Source organism: Dermacentor andersoni, chromosome 5 (genome assembly GCF_023375885.2).
Source record: "Dermacentor andersoni chromosome 5, qqDerAnde1_hic_scaffold, whole genome shotgun sequence".
Classification (NCBI taxonomy): Eukaryota; Metazoa; Arthropoda; class Arachnida; order Ixodida; family Ixodidae; genus Dermacentor; species Dermacentor andersoni.
Genome location: NC_092818.1, coordinates 98710905 through 98732040, shown reverse-complemented (window position 1 = coordinate 98732040; position 21136 = coordinate 98710905). Strand labels below are relative to the sequence as shown.

The following is a 21136-nucleotide window of genomic DNA, read 5'->3' as shown; positions in this document are numbered from 1 at the left end:
TTTATTTTCACAAAGAAGGTATACCGGCGAAGGTGGAGCCCTCAGTCCAGGGCCCCAGTGGCCTTTGCCATCTTGCTAGCTCTGTCGATCAGCTTGAGCTGTTCTTCAGGCTTCGAGCAGGATAGCGCAGCCTCCCACTGCTCCGGTGAGTGCCCAGGCGACATTTATATTAACCAGTGTTTACACGAAATAGTGTTTCTGGGCCGCGAAAGACGTCAATAATGCGCCGCCATGGCGGAAAGAAAGAAAAAAAATATAGCAGGGAGCGTCCCATCTTGAAGCCTATAGCCGTGTGAAGTAAATAAAAGGAATTATGGGAAGATCAACCAAGCACGCGATGCCAAGAGGTGTTTTATAGTTTCTGGTCACATCGCGTGGCGGAGATAGGTTAATCGTCTGTTCGTGTGTTGCGTCACTGGTGCGGCCGCTCGGAAGTTTTAAGGCACAGCTAATCGTGTGGACGCTTTAGAGCTCGCGTTGCCTTTGCAAGGGCGACAAGGTTTTGAAGTATCGAGGCTGAAAAGTAAAGACATCAAATGCGGGCAGCGGTCAAGCGAGAAACAATTGCGCAGATGAGACGAAAGGGATTTTTGTTTTTCCTGAATAAATTGGTTATCCGGCAACAAGAAGTTGCTTAAGAGTCCTTTTTTCGCGTGGTTGAAAGCCAACCAGCTTGAATCAAAACATCTCAAAAACGAAGTACGTAAATTTGAAGCTAAAGGTAAACAAATTTCGAACAATTTCACACTCACTTTTCAACACATCTTTTTAGCTCGACAAAGTGCAACTAACGTTTAGGCGTAATTTTTAATAAACTTCATGTAGAATGAGCTTACAGATTACATATGACTAAAATTATTACAAGATAAGGACGTGATAAGTAGAACTGAAACATCCCTACCAGTAAAGCATCTACTACAAATATAATAAATATTAGTGAAGTTCGAATAGCGAAACTTTGCGATCAAATGGACAAATATTTAAAAAAAGACTTCAGATACACAATATTTCAAATGTTATACGGTTTTTTCATTTGGACTGCAGTGATTTCAATATTGTATACGGCGTCATCCTATCATTTGGCATTGTGGCTGGCAGGAAGGTTGTCACAACAAATACCACAGACTATACGAATCAGGTTCAAAATTTCGAATATTCGGGCACCGTTACTCATTAGTGTGCTCTCACACCTGCTACGCGATATTGGCGTGGGGTACAAATACTTTGAGCAACGAAGTGAACTTACGCCGCAGGAAAGGACAGTTCGAACAGTAGGTGATTTTTTCTTTTAATACTAGCATAGCAGCCGCCTTCGGCAAATTGACTTTACTGACCGCAGAACAAATGTACAACAGAAATTTAACCATTTGTGTCATACAGATCACACAGCAGAATGAACTTGGAAAATATGTACCTGGAAGTGCCTGCATGATATAACCTCAGTGGAGTGAATTTTAACATATCAATATCTCGCTAGACTTACGGTTATATAAGTTAAACTACGGCATTCCGCGCATTCTCAATTCCTATACCGAATGACGTCTGTTCGCAACAATAAGATTCTGTAAGAAACTTTATGAGGGTCCTGCATAGACCACGCTAATATAAAAATAGCTTTTTCTTTTTTGCTGCGGTGTACTGGTGTACTGTCCCCATGTATTTCTATCTGATCATCTTAACATTAAATTTTTAGTTTCAGGTATTCTGCAGTTTTTATACTCGTATATTCATTATGCTCAGAAACACTTTGTTTATTTTTTCCTATTTCCTGTATGCAAAACTAAGGTGTTCATGCACACTTTTCCCTTGACGCAATTTGATTTAATCTAATACATAAACTAGAAAAGAAATTGGTGGCCAGAGTAGAAGACATAAAATGCTTTACCGACTACTTCGCCGCTGTAGATGTGATCGATGTTAGGTTTCACTCGGCCGAGCTTGGCAGTTTCGACGACGAGGTCCTTGTTAAATACGGAGGTGTCTGGCTTCAGCTTCAGGTGGAACAACCTGTGAAGGGAAACTTCCTGGTCAAAGACTGAGAATGTTGCAGCAATGAACTTTATAGACGATTAACTGCTACTGCCAGACCTAACAATGCAAACGTATTCGCTTAAGAACTTACGTACCAAATTCAAATTCAATGAAAAAAAAAGGGGGGGGGGGATGCTAATGCGTGGCGAAACTTCTAGGCTGCTGCCCTAATGAAAGACCTTGAAAATAATTACTGAACATTGTTGGCATTTTAGTTTTCTTACGTAGTCTTCTCCGCTAATGGTGCTAAGAAAGAGCATAGCCCGTAGAACCTTTATATTCGCCATCAAATTTCCTCTTTTGGGAGGAAACAAAGCTACTCAGCTCAACAAAACAACCCATAACTGCGAACTGTCTCTTATACAGCAATGAATTCTTGCCTCAGGGATCCACCCCAATGTGTTTCTTAAACTAGACATCGTAGTAGGCTAACGAATAGTAAACAAACACCCTGATCTTTTCTGCGCACTGAGTCTAAGTATATAAAATTGTGAAAATGACCTGTTTATGAACCTTTTTTTCACGTTGTGTGACGAACTGCCGTCATACACGCACCGAGAGAAAATAAACCAAAAAAGGACGTTCAGTGCTGCAGTTACTCCGTATCTACTTGCTAGAGAGGACATGGATTCCATGATAATAAGCAGGATTTTCCTTCTTTTCAAGTTCCTCATGGAAGAAGAAGTTCTATGCGTGTCCTATATGATACACCATTTGGTAAGGGGTCAAATTTGCTCGCTACGTATAGTTCTCAATATAGCTAAAAGGCTTGCCGGACACCTGCCTGACGGCCGCGGTAGTACAGGAGTACGGCGTACAAGTGTGGCAGCTTCGACGAGTTCATTGATGAAGATAGCGAAGCACTCGCTCTCTCTCCTCTTCTTGTTCTTTACAAGCGCACGAAGGATCCGTATGTTCTTACTTTCAATGCACGTCAATTGGCTAAACTGAAGCAGTTGTGTTACAGACCTCCCAATGAACTTAATTTTTACGTCGAATGGCCTTCACGCGCATTCTTAAGCGCATCGCTTCTCTGAAGCACGTCCTGCGAGTGTTGCTTAACGCAACCGAAATTTCAATTTAACTTCGAACCACGATGCACCCGATCTACTGACGGGTTGGACGAAATTTTTGATTCCTCTAAATTTTAAGAAACATTGCGTGAGCCCAAGTACAACTTCTTTCCCATCAGCCATATAATTCTTGTTTTAAGAGCGAAAAATTATGTCTATATTGATTCGAAAATTTTTCCAAGGAGATTGTTTTTGCGTTTCACATGCATTTAGCATCCACAGACTCTAGAAGTGACAGCACCCGTTACACTAATAACGAAATACATAAGAAGACCGTTAAACTAATAAGAAGACGCCGACACACGCTTGTCCGTGCTTAATTATACCCGTCCTCCTTAAGCTCAACGCGCTGGTGAAATTTGCACACAGAGGTCACCAATTGTGAACCAAGTAGCCTGTCGGCTAACTGGCTCATAGAGATGCTCGAAGCAGGAATAACACAGAGCCATTCGAAGCCATCAGGACGAAGTTTAGGCAAATCCATTCTACTAACCATCGTTCTCAAGCTGACTGAACCTCCATGCTCACAACTCCCGCAGACACTACGGCCAGAATTCACTGCAGTGGTTTTTGTAGGAAACTCTACATAAGGTACTACGGGACTGGACAGATCCACCAGGCGGGATGTGTTGCTTGAATCAGTCGTACGCCAGTGCGCGAACAACGTTATGCATGTGTGCTTGCGCGCAATGCTGTGAACGTGCATTCTGGGCCTTGCCTGCTGAAACCCTGGAAACGGACGTAGACGTGCTCGGGCTGCTGCTGCTGCTGCGGGTGGCTGGCGCCCAGCGATCGCCTGACGCGCACGTGTCCTCGGTGAACGGGTCGCGGCTCGTACGACAGGGGCTCGAAGTGGCGCACGAAGCGGTTCAGACGGCGGGCTGCACACGTGTGTGTGTACGTCCAATGAGCAACAGCGACATAACATCGAACGCTGCGGTATGCAGCTCCAAAGCAACACGTGGACTAAGAAGGCGCCGCGTCGCGTATACGTTTCCTTCAAACAGACCTACAATATATAGGCGGTGGATGTATGGGAAAGGGTGGCAAAAAAAAAAAAGGCAAGTAAGTGCCTACAAATGCTCCAAAATTTGAACCCTGATCACCAAATTGCACAGTGCTCGACACACGGGCGTAGTACATTCTTCAACAATACGGTAATAAAAAAAAAGGATCATCACGTCGTTTCTTACCACATAGTCCGCTCAACTGCGCAATTATAAGTAAGTGGCGACGGCGAGCTTCAGATAGGTGATTCTGGGATTTTTTCATTGCCCTTGCAGGAGAGTCGTGTTCCGAAGCTTCAGAACAGTGTAGCCAGCCATGGATCTTCGCCTTCCTCCGTGCCTCTCAATGCCACAAAGATCGTCCTCTGACGTGGTGCCTGACAACGCCTGAGCGCTCACATTGTGGATAATATTTATTTGTGTGTCCGAGAGAAAGCTTCGAAGTTGACGGCAGACTCAAGAACAAGAGAAAACCGAGTTTCGTCCTGCCAGGCCAATTGCTTGCGTATGTTATGCTGTGATACCCGAGTCGCCAAGAGTACGTTCGTATTTAGTAGTTCTGGATGAGAATCTATGAAGCCAGTGGCTGGCATCAACGCGCAAAACGGTGACTGACGTGTGCACAAGAAAACGTGCTCCAGCGTATGCGATTATGATGGTTCCATGCGCTCAGAAGTTCTAGTGCCGCCAGTAGCATTTTGCTGCATCATTGTTTAGCCGAAGTAGTAGTTCAATTTGAGATAACCCATTGGTCCTACACAAGTCGCACTCAAAGCTGAGTGAACATAAACATGGCGCCGCGCCACGTTTCCCCACACAGGACCAATGTAGGCTACTGGGCTAATGTAGGTTACTACAAGCTACTAGGGTACTTGTTTTCCGGCAGCACAGCTAAGAAAAAGGCCTATAGATATACGAGATTGATCGAAAGTACACTGGCTACAAACGTTCCCAGAATAAGAGAACTTGGACGAGCGCTCAAATACTTAATTCGTAGGCCTAAGAATTCTGCTTGATGTCGGGATCGGGGGATACGGTTGCGAGCATGCGCCATCCGCCGGCTGCAAGTGTCTCGAATGAACTTTCGCGTGACGTCATGGACGCTGTTAGACTGGCGCGGTGCTTGATGCTTTATAAGCAAGCCATGGAGCAGCCAGAACAGCTCAGGAGCGACACTGGCGGGGACTGGTGTCAGAAGAGCGCGTGTTGGGCGGGCGCCCTACCGGGACCAGGGTTACATTTTCAGCGCACGCCCCTTGTATGTCAGTTTTGTGCGTTTTACAGCGAACCTGTCAATGGCTAAGGTTCCATATATTTTTTGGGTCCATGCGTCAACACTAAAACAAGGTGACCGTGGGCCGATCCCAGAGATAGCGCAACACTGGGCAGACCCGCGGTAGAGGTGAAGCAGCTTTAAGCACTTCGCCCATAATAATAATAATAATAATAATAATAATAATAATAATAATAATAATAATAATAATAATAATAATAATAATAATAATAATAATAATATAACAATAATAATAATAATAAACGGCCAAGGTACATTGCTTCAAGTCGATGGGTATACTGGAATCGTTCGTGAACAGCACATGGACTCACGAGCCGAAGGCGTTGACATATACGCAAAGGACACAATGTGTACAACCATACGCCCTTTACTCGTAAGAGGAGAATGCCACCGACTGTGAAGATGTCTGTGCCGTACAAACGAAATACGGAATTGGGATATCAGCTGCGTATACGCGTATATCTCCAGGCACAACACCAAAGTCCGATATCGAGAAGCTCATGACCGTGCACTTTGCATGGATTAGCCGTGATGACACTACCCCTGTGATAATCGTTGGAGACTTCAATGTGGACATTTCGAAACCAGACAGCAAATGGTCAACTCAGTTTGTGCAAGAAGAGTTTGGTTTGAAGTCTCACATCAATCCAAGTCCCTCAGCAAAAGCCGAGTATACATTTAACGTTGGTCAATATTCTTTCTGAGGTTGTAAACGAACCAATTAGTTTATCTCGCAGTAATCACAAAGCTGTCTTCACTACCATTACCAAATGATGAAAATAAATACGTGTACCCTTGTACACGTATGTGTGATGTGCTACAGCTTTACTGGTCATCTACCTTAACCGAGTGGAATGACTACACATTTTTTTTTCATTTGCCTCGTTTAACTGTGTGCTGGCGTGTTCTTGAGTTCACTTTAATATGAATAAACATTATTTTGTTCCATGCGTCTACTTTGCCTGCTCGTAAGGGGCTGCTGACGCACCTTTCAACGAAGCAACACGCTTCAACTTCATATGCTTGAAGCAGCCCAATATAGCCCTGGGGCTTGAGCAGTGCAATTGTAAACTCCAGGCAGCACACCGGAGCAGCAAAAGTATTTGAATGTTTTCGTTGTTTCCGCATGCTTATAGCTTCTGGAGTTTGCCTTACGACGCCAAACTTTCATCATTCACTGCGTCAAAATAAGGAAGCAAGGACGTTCGTACAGACTTGGTTAATGCGGCGCGCAGAAAGTACAGAACTTTTTATTGCTAATCGTGGCTGGACAGAGGCAGCTTGTGCAAGGGTTTTTCGCTATAGGGACAGACACCTGAATTCTTTCTCGCGCAGCAGACGAGCCGGTAGCGCTCGTCGTTCAAAAGCAGTCTCCCTCTTATAGGCCAACTGCAATAGAATTATTTTACCGCGTAAGGAGCTTAATTTCCGATAGTGTAGATCTAAAGGAGCTCCCGAGCAACATTTGACGTATAAAATACGACTGGATGCGTCACAAGAATAGCTCGCAAAAATAGCCGTTCTTAATACCTCAACTGAAAAAAAAAAAGAAAAAGCCGCTATCCTTCGGCGAAAGTCACGCATGACAAGAAACGTATGCGTCCTAAGCGTGACCTCCAAGATTATGAGATGCCGGACGTTGCCCGCGGTGCGCTGAAGAAAAGCTCAGAGGCGAGGTGTGAGCACTGGTATCACATGCGCTAACCACCAGATGCACGCGTCATCTTTGCTTAGATGCTACCTGAAATCTTCAAATACGAAACTTGGGCAATTATCATCCCTGCTGCTTTGCCAAGGTTGCTTCATCATTATGTACTGCTCATTTATAACAAATTTATGCAAGAGAAATTTCGTCGCAATTGGCCTTTAACTACAAACTGGCTTAGCCACTGCTTAACTACGGAGATTTGAGTAAAAACAGGCGTATTAAGATGCCATGGCCAATAGCCTGAAAGCACAAGGCCACCGGCGAAATTAGGGTAACCAAGTAGCAGATACTCCTGTATGCCTTACATACCTCCGACAGGCGTCTGCGAGACGTAGCAGCAGAAGACCAGCAGAAGCAACGAACGGCGCAAGCACGTCATTTTGTAAAGGTGCATCGTGAGCAGGACAAAGGGAACAGGGGCTGCGGCTTCGGACGTTGCGCGCGACACGCGTTTGCACGAGCCACCCGATCAAACGACTTCTTTTTTCTTTAGTATTCCTTCCTTCCAAGGAACGGCGAGAAATATACTGACATAAAGGAAATGCACGATAATCGCGTATCTCAGGTCTCTCAACAAAGTCTTTCCATCCACCCATCTACAAAGGAAATGTGGAAAGGCGGACCATTGCTGTGGCTTTATGTAGAAAAAAAAAAGATATGGCAGAAGCTGCTCACTGGGGAAGTGTCATATGGTGCGTAGCATTCTTTGGAATCATGAAATTATGAAGTTTATACAGCCCCCTTGAAACTAAGAGTGCCGCACTTTAAGAGATAAACAACTTCAAAGAATCTCGCTCCCGCGAGATTCTTTGGAATTGTTCGAGGTGGGACATTATGATGTTTTGTGTTTTCGCATGAATTTTAAACCGTATTTAAGGCTTGCTTATTGTGTGCTGTGCTAGCAGTGATGATGGGACGCTGTGAAACTGGCAGAAGCAGATTATTTTTGTGCTTCTTCGGCAGAGTAACTGCGCACTTGTTTTGACGCTTCGAGTTGGCTGGCTGCTTCCAGTTAGAAGCCTTTTGAGGCTTGCAAAGTGGACAAATTCCATTTAGTGTCGAGTACAAGCACACAAATCACAGCTCTGTGTCTTGCCAACAATGTATACGTAATGTGAGCGATGTTCGTATACCTGCCAGAGCTTTATTTGAGTGCTATGCCGTCCACGACTAGTGTACCTGCAGGCAAGAGCACTGTCGCGCCTTGCACAGATCACGCCGATTCGCGGGTTATTTCTATTGCATTGATCAGATTCTTGATTTAGTTATCTAAAGACACTTGCCCGGCGCGAAAGGGCTGCGATGGAGTCAAAGTTTAGCCGGTACACTCGAAAGGCGATGCGTTTGCTTGTGTGAAGCACTAAGTACCACCTACTGATTCAAGAACTCGATGTGTTTGCGCTGCTCGAAAGTGCATACGTGTATGCCTGTGTGCAACCAATTGACCGCCGTGCGTCGAGAATGCACAGCCTGATAATGTAATCATGTTAGCACCATGCAATGACCGAGCGTAAGGTGCGTGACATGTTAGCCTGAATAACGCGAGCGATATGTAGAAATGTGCGTGGTCAGCACGGAGCATCTCAACTATTCTCGTCTTTTCGTCATGACGCTGTCATGTCAGCGTGCAGTGAAAGTGGTCCTACGCCTTTATGACCAACTGGTTCCGTTGGTTCTCAAGCCTCAAACATCACAGTGGAACATGTACTTCATTCGTATATAAGGCGTTTCCAAGGACGAAAGAAATAGAAATGGTTTCCAGAAATTATCACCTTACAGGTGTTGACTTTTTGCGCTGCAACGCCAGTGTAAAACGCGATAATTGGTGCTCCCTCTTGCGAAATATACTTGCAGCGCCTAACAAAAACATAAACTGAGAAATCTACGCGCTCTCAGTAGTACAATAATACAGCGGACTACATTTTAGCACAATATATGACAGCACACAACCTACGTACTCCCTCCATAGCTTTATACACTTGTTCACGATAGCGCAACCAGGAAAAAAAATATCTGAACGAGCACAGAGAATAGCATCCGTGCATAAGCTTACCCATTCCTGAGCTCCGGCCGTAGTCCATAAACAAAGAAAAAAGCTTGGTTCGTACACTTTTGCTCCTTCAGTACCCTTAAACGCCTTCCCTAACATACACAAAACAAAAACAGAACTCTTCAATGACGAAACTTAGCCAAAACAGGTCAAATATCGTGCGAATGCCTCGCCGCCGCAATTCGACGGCCAACTGTCATGGTGGCGAGCGCCCCGAGACGCGGAAAAAAAAAAAAGAAGCAATAGAGAAAAAGGAAAGGAAAAAGAGAGAAAAAAGGGGCGCGTAGAATACTGCATGATGGTGCCCAAGCAATTGGGAGATGCAGACCTCTCCTGCCTCCTCTCATGCTCCTTTCAGCAGAGGCGGCAGCAACATAAAAGTATGTCGCTACGTTTAGTTTTATTTAAGGAACTTATAGCGCCGTCGTTTGCCAAACGTTGACGCCATCGATAAGGCATGCGGCAAGCGCGTCCGTTGACACCATATATAGAAACCAAGCTCTGCAGGAGCGGAGATCTATATGTGACGGCTGCTACAAATCGCACCCACGCGTCACCCACGCTCTGCGTCTTGCAATCTCCCCGATTAGCGAGGAAGTCACGCCATACTTCGCTCCGTTTGCAATGTGACTGCAAACGGAGCAGCAAAATGCATTGGTGTTCCAGTTGCTTTTGTGCTTGAATACATAAAATTGCGTTTTCTTAAAGTAACTGGAATGCCAATGGATTTCGTCGGGCAACTTGGAAATTAATATATCAAAACTGGTGCAGTCCTGAGAGTTCATTCCAAGGGAACACGCCCTGCGAATTCGCCGGCTATAATTTGTAGATTGAAATATGTGCCTATAATCATTAATTAAACAGTTAATTAGCGCGCTTATGTTAAGTATCTAATATGGCATTTTGATTTCTCGCAGAATGGCTGCCTCATCGAGTAATTTAGATCAAGGGTTAGAGAGAGAGAGAGAGAGAGAGAGAGAGAGAGAGAGAGAGAGAGAGAGAGATGCAAATCAGAGAAAGGCGGGAGCGTCAACCAGACTTAACACTTCCAGTTTGCTACCCTGCACTAGGGGAAGGGAAAGGGGAAGTAAAAACGGAAGGAAGAGCGTGACAAAAATAAAAGCGTGAGAAAAAAATATGAGAAGGGGCGAAATGGGGTCATTATAGTCTTTCTAATAGGCCACTGTTACGTAGAAAAGTCGACAAAGCCTTGACCGACTTTCGCTGCGACGACAGTTCACGTCGGCATTCCAAAACTGACTTCTGAAAGTGGCCTGTCATCAAGGCGTGCCAACGCGGTCGCTAGTGACAGCCGGTGCGCGCGGTATTGAGGACAGTGACAAAGCACGTGTTCGATAGTCTCTTCGCCGCCGCAGTGTCTGCAAGCCGCGCTGTCGTCCATACCGACTCGGAAGGCGAAGGATCTTGTGTAGGCGACACCAAGCCACAGTCGGCAAAGTACTGCTGTTTCGAGTCGGGAGAGTCCAGATGCAAGGTTTAGAATTTCTCTACCTGCTACAAGCAATTTCCAAAAATTTGGTGCAGCTAAAAAAAAAAAAGCGCCGGTATGTGTCGCCGGCCATTGAACTTTACGACTCTCTTAAAGAGCACAAGCTTCAGCAGGGCAGCTGTGCCATGTTGTGATAGAGTAACGGATTAGCAATAGATGACTGGTAAAGATATTTACCAGTACTGTATGCCTGGCCACAACCATTTAGAGTGTAGAGCACTACTACGTGCCACAGTGGTCCGGTCACAAAATACGAGGACACGCCCATGCAGCACGCTGACGGTGCGCGAGCAGGGCAACCGGCGAAATCAGGCTTCCGCCTGATTGAGCGGTATCAGCTAAAATATAATTCGTGTGCACCAAGCCCCGGCGTCTGTCTGGTTTTCCTTCTCCCACTAGAGTAAGGTCCCCGTCTCTACCGGCATCCACCGTTCAACAACGTTCTGCATGCAGAAAGAAGTGCTCGTGGGCCTAACGCATCACGACATTAGGGGAATACGCAAGCACTGGCTTCCAGGTGCGGACACGTTACTAAGGAACGATACTTTTTTTTTCTTCTTCAGGAAGCAAAGATTCATCGCCAACATTTTCGTGAACCTGAACAGTTTTGTGGCGAGCAGTTTTTCGTTACCGCTTGCTTTTTCAGGAAATGTGCCGGTCAACGTCAAGCGTACGCCACGCTTGTTGCCCATCCGTATTGCTCTTAAAAAAGAGAGAGAGAGAGAGACAGAAAGGATGCAGCGTGCACCTGAGCACCGCTGGCAGCGCCTGCTGCGGCGGATCGATCAAACGCTGTGCTAGGCCAGATAAGCGAGGCGAGGCCTGCGGTGTGACCGCCGCAGGGAGCGTGTTGAAATATATGGCGGCTGGCCAGCGCGCGAGCGCCGATGTGTCCACTCTGCAGCTGATAGCGTTGTTCCGCCGGCGGTGAGAAACGAACGGACACTTTTCCGAGCATACAGGGGAATCGCGGACCGGTCGTTGATGGCCGTTCGTCGCGTCGTTTCTACAGGTGTGCATGTCTGACGGCATCGAACTGTGCCTTATGTGTATCTACATTTCGTAGTGCTATGGTGCCAGATATGCCTAATGTTAGGCAAGAGAGCTCGCTCAGACGATTTCGCTTCCTTGTGCGGTAAATGTTTGGTACCTTAAAGGCAGATTCGACCAGCGCCGACAGATCGACGAGCAGCGTAGGGCTTTTCATTTCACCGAACCGTTCTCGTTCCTCCGCCTGCGGTTGAGAGGCGGAACCGATCAATTCAAAGTATTTTTTCTACGTCCCGCGCTACTTAAATTCTTCTCCTGGGAGGGAAAGGACGGGATGGGCTCTGTAAAGGTTCGCACTTTCACCGCTTCTACTTTTGCAGGCGCAGCGATGGAAGATGGTGTGTGTTAGTGCACACACACACACACACACACACACACACACACACACACACACACACACACACACACACACACACACACACACACACACACACACACACACACACACACACACACTCTCTCTCTCTCTCTCCCTCTCTTTGTCTCTCTCCTGGCATTCAAGGCATGCGGCGGCGTCTCATAGAAATTGTGTCCTGCATAACCACCCGACGTTTCTGCGTGGAAGTTTAAACCCCCTCGCATTTCCGAGCATGAGTAACGCTGTTTTCCGCCAGTAAATACATCTGAATTGTGCAATAATTCAGATTTTTATTCCCTACGTCAGTGATATTCCTTCCTTTTCTAGGGGATAACTACCGACAGGTGTAGCATGTGAGCTTTACACCCCGCAATAGACTTTGCCTTCTGACAAAAGTCCCCTCTGTATAGTTTCCAGTGTTTGCATATTCGGACCCGGAAGCTTAGTCAGACATGTCGCAACATGGAGGTAGCCATTTCCCTTGCTTGTGACACTAGCGCAGCCGCGCAATTTGCGACGTCTGAAGTACGCGTCAAAGCACATCCATGACGCAAGCGCTGTCGATGCACGCACGCACGCACGCACGCGCGCACGCACAGCCTCTGTATACTACTGTCACCCACGGTTTAACCTCGGTTAAGCGTCTGCAGTAGACTGGAGCAGAATAGAGCTGCCGCTATAGGACAAACAGCTCACATATTAGCAAAGGGGTCACAGAGGCTTCATTAACGCGAGCCCGTCCATGCAATTTGCGGAAGAGGCGTGTCTTTTTTTTTCGCACTACAGCTGCTGGCGGCATGATTTGTCGGTATAGTGCTCTCACTTTATAAACAAGCGATGCTTCTAATGCCCACACTTTCGCCGCAGAGGCCCTAATATGGGTCGACCTCGCTGCGCGTCATTACCACCGTGTTCGTCCTCGCTTCCGCCCTAGTGCGTAACCTGCGTACAGATCAGGAACCGCTTATCTCCTTACGTAAATAGTTCAGCGTAATTAAACAGAGATAGTCGAGAACGAATGAAAAAAAAGAAGGATGTGGTGATCTGAGTAATTTCTATGGCTGGACAAGGATTGCTAAGCTGGTTGCATGGAATGCATAACAGCCCTGGGACAGCTCGAGCACAGGGCTCATTCACAATGCGGTGTTGTGCATGTATACGCATAGTCGCGCCAAGGTATTAGACAATTAATCCTATGACTCTAGCAAAAGTCATTGTCTTGGCTGCGTGCGTAACATAGCACAATGCACCATTCTAGTGGACTGTTCGTGAAATGAAGGTGCCGCGGTACTTGGTGATGTTCATCGTCTGTGTATCAATACATTTCTTTTTTTCTGAACACAGACACTGAACGAACGTCTGTCTGGCTGACCCTCGCTGTTTTGCAATGCATACATAGTAGTTGGTTCTGTCTATATTATCCAGACCCCATATTTTAGCATTATCTCGCTTAACATGTAAGCAATATATCAGGGAAAGCGAGAAAGGCTGTACTTAATCAAAAAAGCCGCAAAAGAGAGTTCTTTGTTAATATGATTCCAGTTTTCCAGTTACTATATTAGGCATTTTGTTAATTATTTCTTATGATTGAAATATATATTTAACAATTGAACTTCGGTATGGAAGGAAAATCTATTTCCGGCAGAAAATGTTACAAGCAACTATTCGTTTTTAGTGCATGTAAGCTCTAATGAAAATACAATTTAAGGCTGTCGTGTATCCTATACCTCCTTTGCCTATCTGCCTGCCTGCGTCGTCAAGACACGGTGACAACATACGTTCTGTCAAGGCTCACGTTACGGAATAGCACTTAATTAAGTCAAGGGGCGATGGAGCCTGCGGTAATTTCTTTAACGAGGAAAAGAAGGCACGTGTTCTTCCACTTTTACTACGCGCGCAATAATTGCAGTGAGAAGGAACCTTATTCGGACGAACCGTGGTGCAAAGTATAAAACCCGTGGAAAAAATAAACAGACAGGAAGAGCGCCATTTTATTGAAACTACAATTATTCGAGAACGTAACACCCAATATACAAGCTCAGTGAAGAGGGGCAGTATGAACGACGCAAACTTCCTTTACCAGCACTTACTTTAATCATAGTGCAACCAGAATGAGTATATTTTTTTTATAATTCTTTCTGATAGTTTTGTCGCGCACACCGTGCTTCTATGGTTTATAGTGCGTATCTTAACTAAGATTATGTATTAATTGTCGCCTTCTCAAGTACATTTAGGTGCAACTATAAAAAAAAAAATATCTGGCGCTTTTTATGTCACGTTTTTTCCCTACGGGTTTCATACATTGCACCAGGGTACGTCGAATTAACTATGCACTTACTCGACTAACATAGTTTATTTATTCGTTTCCTCAAAGGTCTCTGTTGAGACATTACATGAGTACTCTGCTAAAAAGAAGGAACCTCCTATGCAGCATCAAAGTAACCGAAGAAGGCTGTGTGAATCAACTCGGCGGTTTGATGAGTGATGAGAATCGCACGTCAACGGCAGCAGCAGCCGCTATATGGCGATATTGTCAGGGAAATGTCTCTGTGTGGGCCGCAGTGAAGCAAAGTCCTGTAGACTACATTCGTGAAGAACTCGTGTCGTTAGTGCAGTGCAACAGTGATACTTTTGTTAGTTTTAGGATACATCGCATCATAATTGTGCGTTTTAGAACTAGATTCAAGGTTGTATTGAGCTGGGGGGGGGGGGGGTGTAGATCACGTAGTTGCATTATGTGTCAGCCACGGAAATAATTCATTGTTGTTATTATCATCATTACATCTTATAAGGTGTTGATTTTGGCAAGCACGTGGTGTTTCGGCAGCCCACGTGCACGAGCGCGCAGTTTTAAGGAAGAAAGAAAGATAGAAAGAGAGGAAAAAAGAAAGAAAGGGAAACCAGACACTGGGCACCACCGGTTCTTTCCTTTACTGTTTTGTAAGAACAGAAGTAAACCCTTTACTAATAAGCTGTTTGCCTATCTCCTTTTCCAAAAGGCTCGCAGATTTATTTATTGAAACTTACAATATACTTTCTTACTTCGGCCTTCTTTCTGGACCGATCCCCCAGAGTGTAGTTAAGCGCCACAGCTGTTGTCGTTGCCCCAGAATATGACATGAATATGATCAGAGGCATTGACCACACTAGTTAACGTTCTAGCGTTAAACGAACTCTAGGCTAAGAACTCGAATTAGCCTAGACCTGAGGAGGGAACGGAAGCAACTGGTACATAAGAAGTCGATCAATGAGTTAGCGGTAAGAGGGAAAATAGAGGAATTCCAGATCAAGCTACAGAACCGGTATTCGGCTTTGACTCAGGAAGAGGACCTTAGTGTTGAAGCAATGAACGACAATCTTGTGGGCATCATTAAGGAGTGTGCAATAGAAGTCGGTGGTAACTCCGTTAGACAGGATACCAGTAAGCTATCGCAGGAGACGAAAGATCTGATCAAGAAACGCCAATGTATGAAAGCCTCTAACCCTACAGCTAGAATAAAACTGACAGAACTTTCGAAGTTAATCAACAAGCGTAAGACAGCTGACATAAGGAAGTATAATATGGATAGAATTGAACATGCTCTCAGGAACGGAGGAAGCCTAAAAGCAGTGAAGAAGAAACTAGGAATTGGCAAGAATCAGATGTATGCGTTAAGAGACAAAGCCGGTAATATCATTACTAATATGGATGAGATAGTTCAAGTGGCTGAGGAGTTCTATAGAGATTTATATAGTACCAGTGGCACCCACGACGATAATGGAAGAGAGAATAGTCTAGAGGAATTCGAAATCCCACAGGTAATACCGGAAGAAGTAAAGAAAGCCTTGGGAGCCATGCAAAGGGGGAAGGCAGCTGGGGAGATTCAGGTAACAGCAGATTTGTTGAAGGATGGTGGGCAGATTGTTCTAGAGAAACTGGCCACCCTGTATACGCAATGCCTCAGGACTTCGAGCGTACCGGAATCTCGGAAAAACGCTAACATAATCCTAATCCATAAGAAAGGGGACGCCAAAGATTTGAAAAAATATAGACCGATCAGTTTACTGTCCGTTGCCTACAAAGTATTTACTAAGGTAATTGCAAATAGAATCAGGAACACCTTAGACTTCCGTCAACCAAAGGACCAGGCAGGATTCCGTAAAGGCTACTCAACAATAGACCATATTCACACTATCAATCAGGTGATAGAAAAATGTGCGGAATATAACCAACCTTTATATATAGCTTTCATTGATTACGAGAAAGCGTTTGATTTAGTCGAAACCTCAGCAGTCACGGAGGCATTTCGGAATCAGGGTGTAGACGAGCCGTATGTAAAAATACTGAAAGATATCTATAGCGGCTCCACAGCCACCGTAGTCCTCCATAAAGAAAGCAACAAAATCCCAATAAAGAAAGGCGTCAGGCAGGGAGATACGATCTCTCCGATGCTATTCACAGCGTGTTTACAGGAGGTATTCAGAGACATGGATTGGGAAGAATTGGGGATAAGAGTTAATGGAGAATACCTTAGTAACTTGCGATTCGCTGATATTGCCTTGCTTAGTAACTCAGGGGACCAACTGCAATGCATGCTCACTGACCTGGAGAGGCAAAGCCGAAGGGTGGGTCTAAAAATTAATCTGCAGAAAACTAAAGTAATGTTTAACAGTCTCGGAAGGGAACAACAGTTTCCAATAGGTAGTGAGGCACTGGAAGTGGTAACGGAATACATCTACTTAGGACAGGTAGTGACTGCGGATCCGTATCATGAGACTGAAATAATCAGAAGAATAAGAATGGGCTGGGGTGCGTTTGGCAGGCATTCTCAGGTCATGAACAGCAGGTTGCCATTATCCCTCAAGAGAAATGTTTATAACAGTTGTGTCTTACCAGTACTCACGTTCGGGGCAGAAACCTGGAGGCTTACGAAAAGGGTTCTACTTAAATTGAGGACGACGCAACGAGCTAGGGAAAGAAGAATGATAAGTGTAACGTTAAGGGATAAGAAAAGAGCAGATTGGGTGAAGGAACAAACGCGAGTTAATGATATCTTAGTTGAAATCAAGAAAAAGAAATGGGCATGGGCAGGACACGTAATGAGGAGGGAAGATAACCGATGGTCATTAAGAGTTACGGAATGGATTCCAAGGGAAGGAAAGCGTGGCAGAGGGCGGCAGAAAGTTAGGTTGGCGGATGAGATTAAGAAGTTTGCAGGGACAACATGGCCACAATTAGTACATGACCGGGGTAGTTGGAGAAGTATGGGAGAGGCCTTTGCCCTTGAGTGGGCATAACCAGGCTGATGATGATGATGATGATTGACCACACTGGAAGTAATGAAACGTGCACCAAACAAGAGACAAAGAAGACTGAAACGCAAACTATATATATAAAAAGAAAACCTTAGGAAATCTATTTAGAGGCCAGTGATCGTAGCCAACATAGTTAATATTATTATCATCACCATAATCATATCCCATAGTGTGCTCGTGTGATGGTTTAATAACGACCACTGCCATATGGGCCACTGTTAAATCTATATGGGTATAGTTAAGCGCTGCGAAGCGACGACGAGCATCAGCGGTCCTACGGGGTAGAATTCAATCTTTTACCGGAAACAAGAAACATTACTCGCGGAACCATGGGGTACATTTCCACGCTCTCGTGAAATGTCACGTCTTCGCAAAGCGACCAAAATGCATGAAAGGCCAACAAACCTGAGAGGAACGCTCATCCTCAGCCTCAGTGCACCGCGGCTAATTAAAGCACGTGCAAACGGATTTCAATAATTTTAGAAAAAGCACCACAGCACGTTTATTTCGCCCCCTAAAGGATACTGTAATAGCTTATATTAAGCCCATAGTTCTCAAGTAGCTCCGTCTGCAAATATACTTGAAGCTCAGGACATGTGAATTTGATCAACCACCACCTGCTTTGGCGGCGTCGGATTGCTTCAGTGTCTGCTTCTGTCGCTGAGGCTGACGCAAGCCGTCGGAGTGGAGCGCTGGCTATTGCGAGACCTCTAATCCCGGATTGCGTGCAGACCAGAATAGCTCCTCAGATGGGTCGCAGAGCGGAGACAAAACGATGGGTTAGCGCAAACCTACCTGAGCTGCACAGTGTGGCCTAGGAAAACTGGCTGCAGCCAGAGAACCTGGGATGATGGTGCTGCTTGGCGTAGCTTCCCGCTCGAGCTTGTCGCGGAACGCAATGTTTGGGGCTATTACATTGTGCTTAAAAGGCGCTCTAATCAGCGTTCGTGGCACTGCAGGAATCGAATGGGCAAAGTGGTAGCAGTGTGTCTTAGAGATTCAGAAGAAGTGGTGTGCGTGGTGTCTAAAATATTGATGGCGGAAGGGCAAGTAAGTCGACTTTTTTGGCTAAGGTTCAGGGGAGAGGATATCACCTCGACGTCACGGCACCGTCGCTCTCTCTCTCTCTCGAAAGCCTGCGTTACCGACGCGTTTCTTGCCGTTTCTGCGCCTCGGTAAGGACAAACGAAAACGCACCAAGGGTCTCAACGGGCGCGCTTGTCCGCGAAGAGTTCGTACTCGAAGGACCACTAAGCAGCGTTCAAGTGGACATTAATCATTTAGCATTCACAACTCGTAAAAGTCCTTAGGTCTTCTTGGATTTTCTTATTCACTTCCATTTTATTTGAGGATCCTCAAAAACTGACCCTAACCCCTGCTTAGACCACCGACCCATCCTTGTGATATAAGCTCATTCCATCTCTCTCCTTTTGCACTGTGGACACAGGTGAGTGCCGTTCATGAAGTTCAGAAAGAATTTGAACATAATTGCCATAATTTTAACATAAGCGCCAGTGGCGTCTTGTGCTTAAGTGTTTGAGATACTTGGTGAGCAGTATACAAACTACGAATTCACGTATACAGGAAAGCGGTGCGAAAGCGAGGAGTTGGCATCAAAGCAGGCGGGTAACAGCAGGGCGCTATAAGTGCAAGCCTCCTTTCCCCTGTGGGCTTCAATCAGTAATTCATGCAGAAAAATAATTAAGCATATGCGGGAAGGAGAGGTTTGCATTTAATACTGATTGATAAGCAGCCATGTTGCATTTACCACATGCTAAAGAAGTGGACAACTTAATGCATTGCGCTGGTGCGCATTTATTTCACCCTGATGGACGTGCTATAGTTCATGAGGGATATGGCGTTACGCCTGCGAATTGCTGTCACCTGAGCGACTAGCCGCAACACAATTATGCGGCGTCAAAATGCAGCTATACGTGCATCGGCCACCGGAACCGAGATGACGCGCCGGAGGCTGGAGAGGGCTGCTGCCCGATCTCGCCTTGCAGCTGACGTCCGCTGCAGAAGAGCACCTCGGGCCGGTCACGCAGCACGCAGACACCGCTGACGCGTCACCAGAAGGCACGCCAAGGCAGCGCCGTGTCACCTGACAGCGGTGGCTGCGCGACCAGCGGTGGGATAGTCAGTGCCGCGAGCTGCTCGTCCGAGGTCCTTTCTCGATCGATGTTGCGGCAGGCCGAGATCTTGGAAGGCGTCACGCCGTGCTCGAGAACAGGCGCAGTCGTCGTTGGAAGAGCTGTAGGAATCGAGTGGGAGTAGTGGCCATGGCAGGACTGCACCGTGAGCTCCACTGGAGGCTGTAGGCCTGTTGCCTGAGACCACCTTCGCAGAAGGGCGAGTTGGTCCCGAAGGTGTGCTCGAGATCTGGAGCGTTGAAACCCACTCGGCTCAGCTCCATCTCGCGTGACCATGCATTCGGGCGCTCGGCGATTGCTGAAAACCGTGACGTGCCGTGGAACCACTGCGTGCCTTCTCATCTGGCGTCTTTCATGGAGGGCTTCGGAATCCACAAATTGGAACGACGGCTCGGTGAACTTGCTCGCGGCAGTCCTCGTGAGTGCGCGCCACCCGCTCTCGTGTACCGTGAGCGCCGCAATAAAAAGAGGACGAAGGCACGATGCAATTTCTTGGCCAATCATTCTGAGTGCGCATGAGCCACTCAATGAAGAATACCAAACCAAACCAACCAAGACTGCAGTATATAATGTGCTTTAAATCCAGCGGGAGCTTAGTCATATCCTCCTATATGTCCTCATGAAAAAAGAATATTCAGTTGTTCGCCAACAGTTTTACTACGGTGCTGCGCTGATGGAGATTTATCAGTATTATACATACGAGTTAGCGTCTAGCACATGATAACGCTGACTCGTGAGGATAATTTTGCGAGTGAAGAAACAAGACAAAAATTAGAGAACAATTTAACACTATCACGAATTAGAGTAGAAAGAAACGAAGAAAAGCATGCGCATATGATAATTTGTTGCTCTTCACATGTTTGCAGGCTACTTTACGTGGCTGCGAGACTGAGCACGTAGTGTCCTGTCGTACTTATGCATGTCCTGTTCGAGTGCAATTTATCTCACGTGACTGTCTGCTTCAAAAGGATAATATTTTGGTGAATCTGTATCGAAGCTTCGTTCAACTTTACCATTCTTATTTTCCCGTTAGGGGCCCCCGGAGCCTAGAGGCCACTATGCGGCCAGTCAAGTGAAACAATCTGTCGGTTTTCTACTTGGTCGCAGTACACCACGACTATGTGGAGTGTAACCACAACAACCGACTTAACAAATAGCAGTATTGCGCGTTTATTTAGTTCTATCATGTGCACTTTTATCATGTGCCAACTTTACGATTTGCCACAACACTTTCGTGGCCGACAGATTCCGAGCATAGACGCTTTTGCTTCCGCAGTCGACCTGATGAGTTGAGGATGGACATAGTTATGCTGCGTGTTCTTACCCCCATGGTCGACTCCCCGAATGGACAGCAACACATCCAGGTCACGCAGCACGCATACACGCTGTTGGTTCGAATTCACCCGCCCTAAATTGTATGAAACGGTGCCTGCGGACGCAGGGGCGGAGTGGCATGGTGCCGGCAACTGCACGTCTGGAGCATTGCTTCTCTGTTGAACTTGTCGTGGAACGAGGAGAACTTCTGGAGCATCGCGCCATGTCGAAGAACAGGGATAGGATTCGTTTGAGATGCCGCAGAAATACAAGCAGTAATACCGGTCAGGGCA

The 21136-nt window shown here is 46.0% G+C and overlaps 1 protein-coding gene across 1 annotated transcript in view; it reads right to left on the bottom strand.

Moving 5' to 3' along the window:
* Nucleotides 1-19792, bottom strand: part of LOC126532024 (disintegrin and metalloproteinase domain-containing protein 10-like) — a 41198-nt gene extending 21406 nt beyond the window's left edge. Inside the window, exons 1-4 of the mRNA XM_072288342.1 lie at nucleotides 19717-19792; nucleotides 19481-19630; nucleotides 3823-3985; nucleotides 1886-2007 (exon numbers count right to left, since the gene is read on the bottom strand). Of these exons, the coding sequence (XP_072144443.1) occupies nucleotides 1886-2007; nucleotides 3823-3985; nucleotides 19481-19630; nucleotides 19717-19792 (511 nt within the window). The remainder of the gene's footprint in view (nucleotides 1-1885; nucleotides 2008-3822; nucleotides 3986-19480; nucleotides 19631-19716) is intronic.
* Between the last annotated feature and the right edge of the window lie 1344 nt (nucleotides 19793-21136).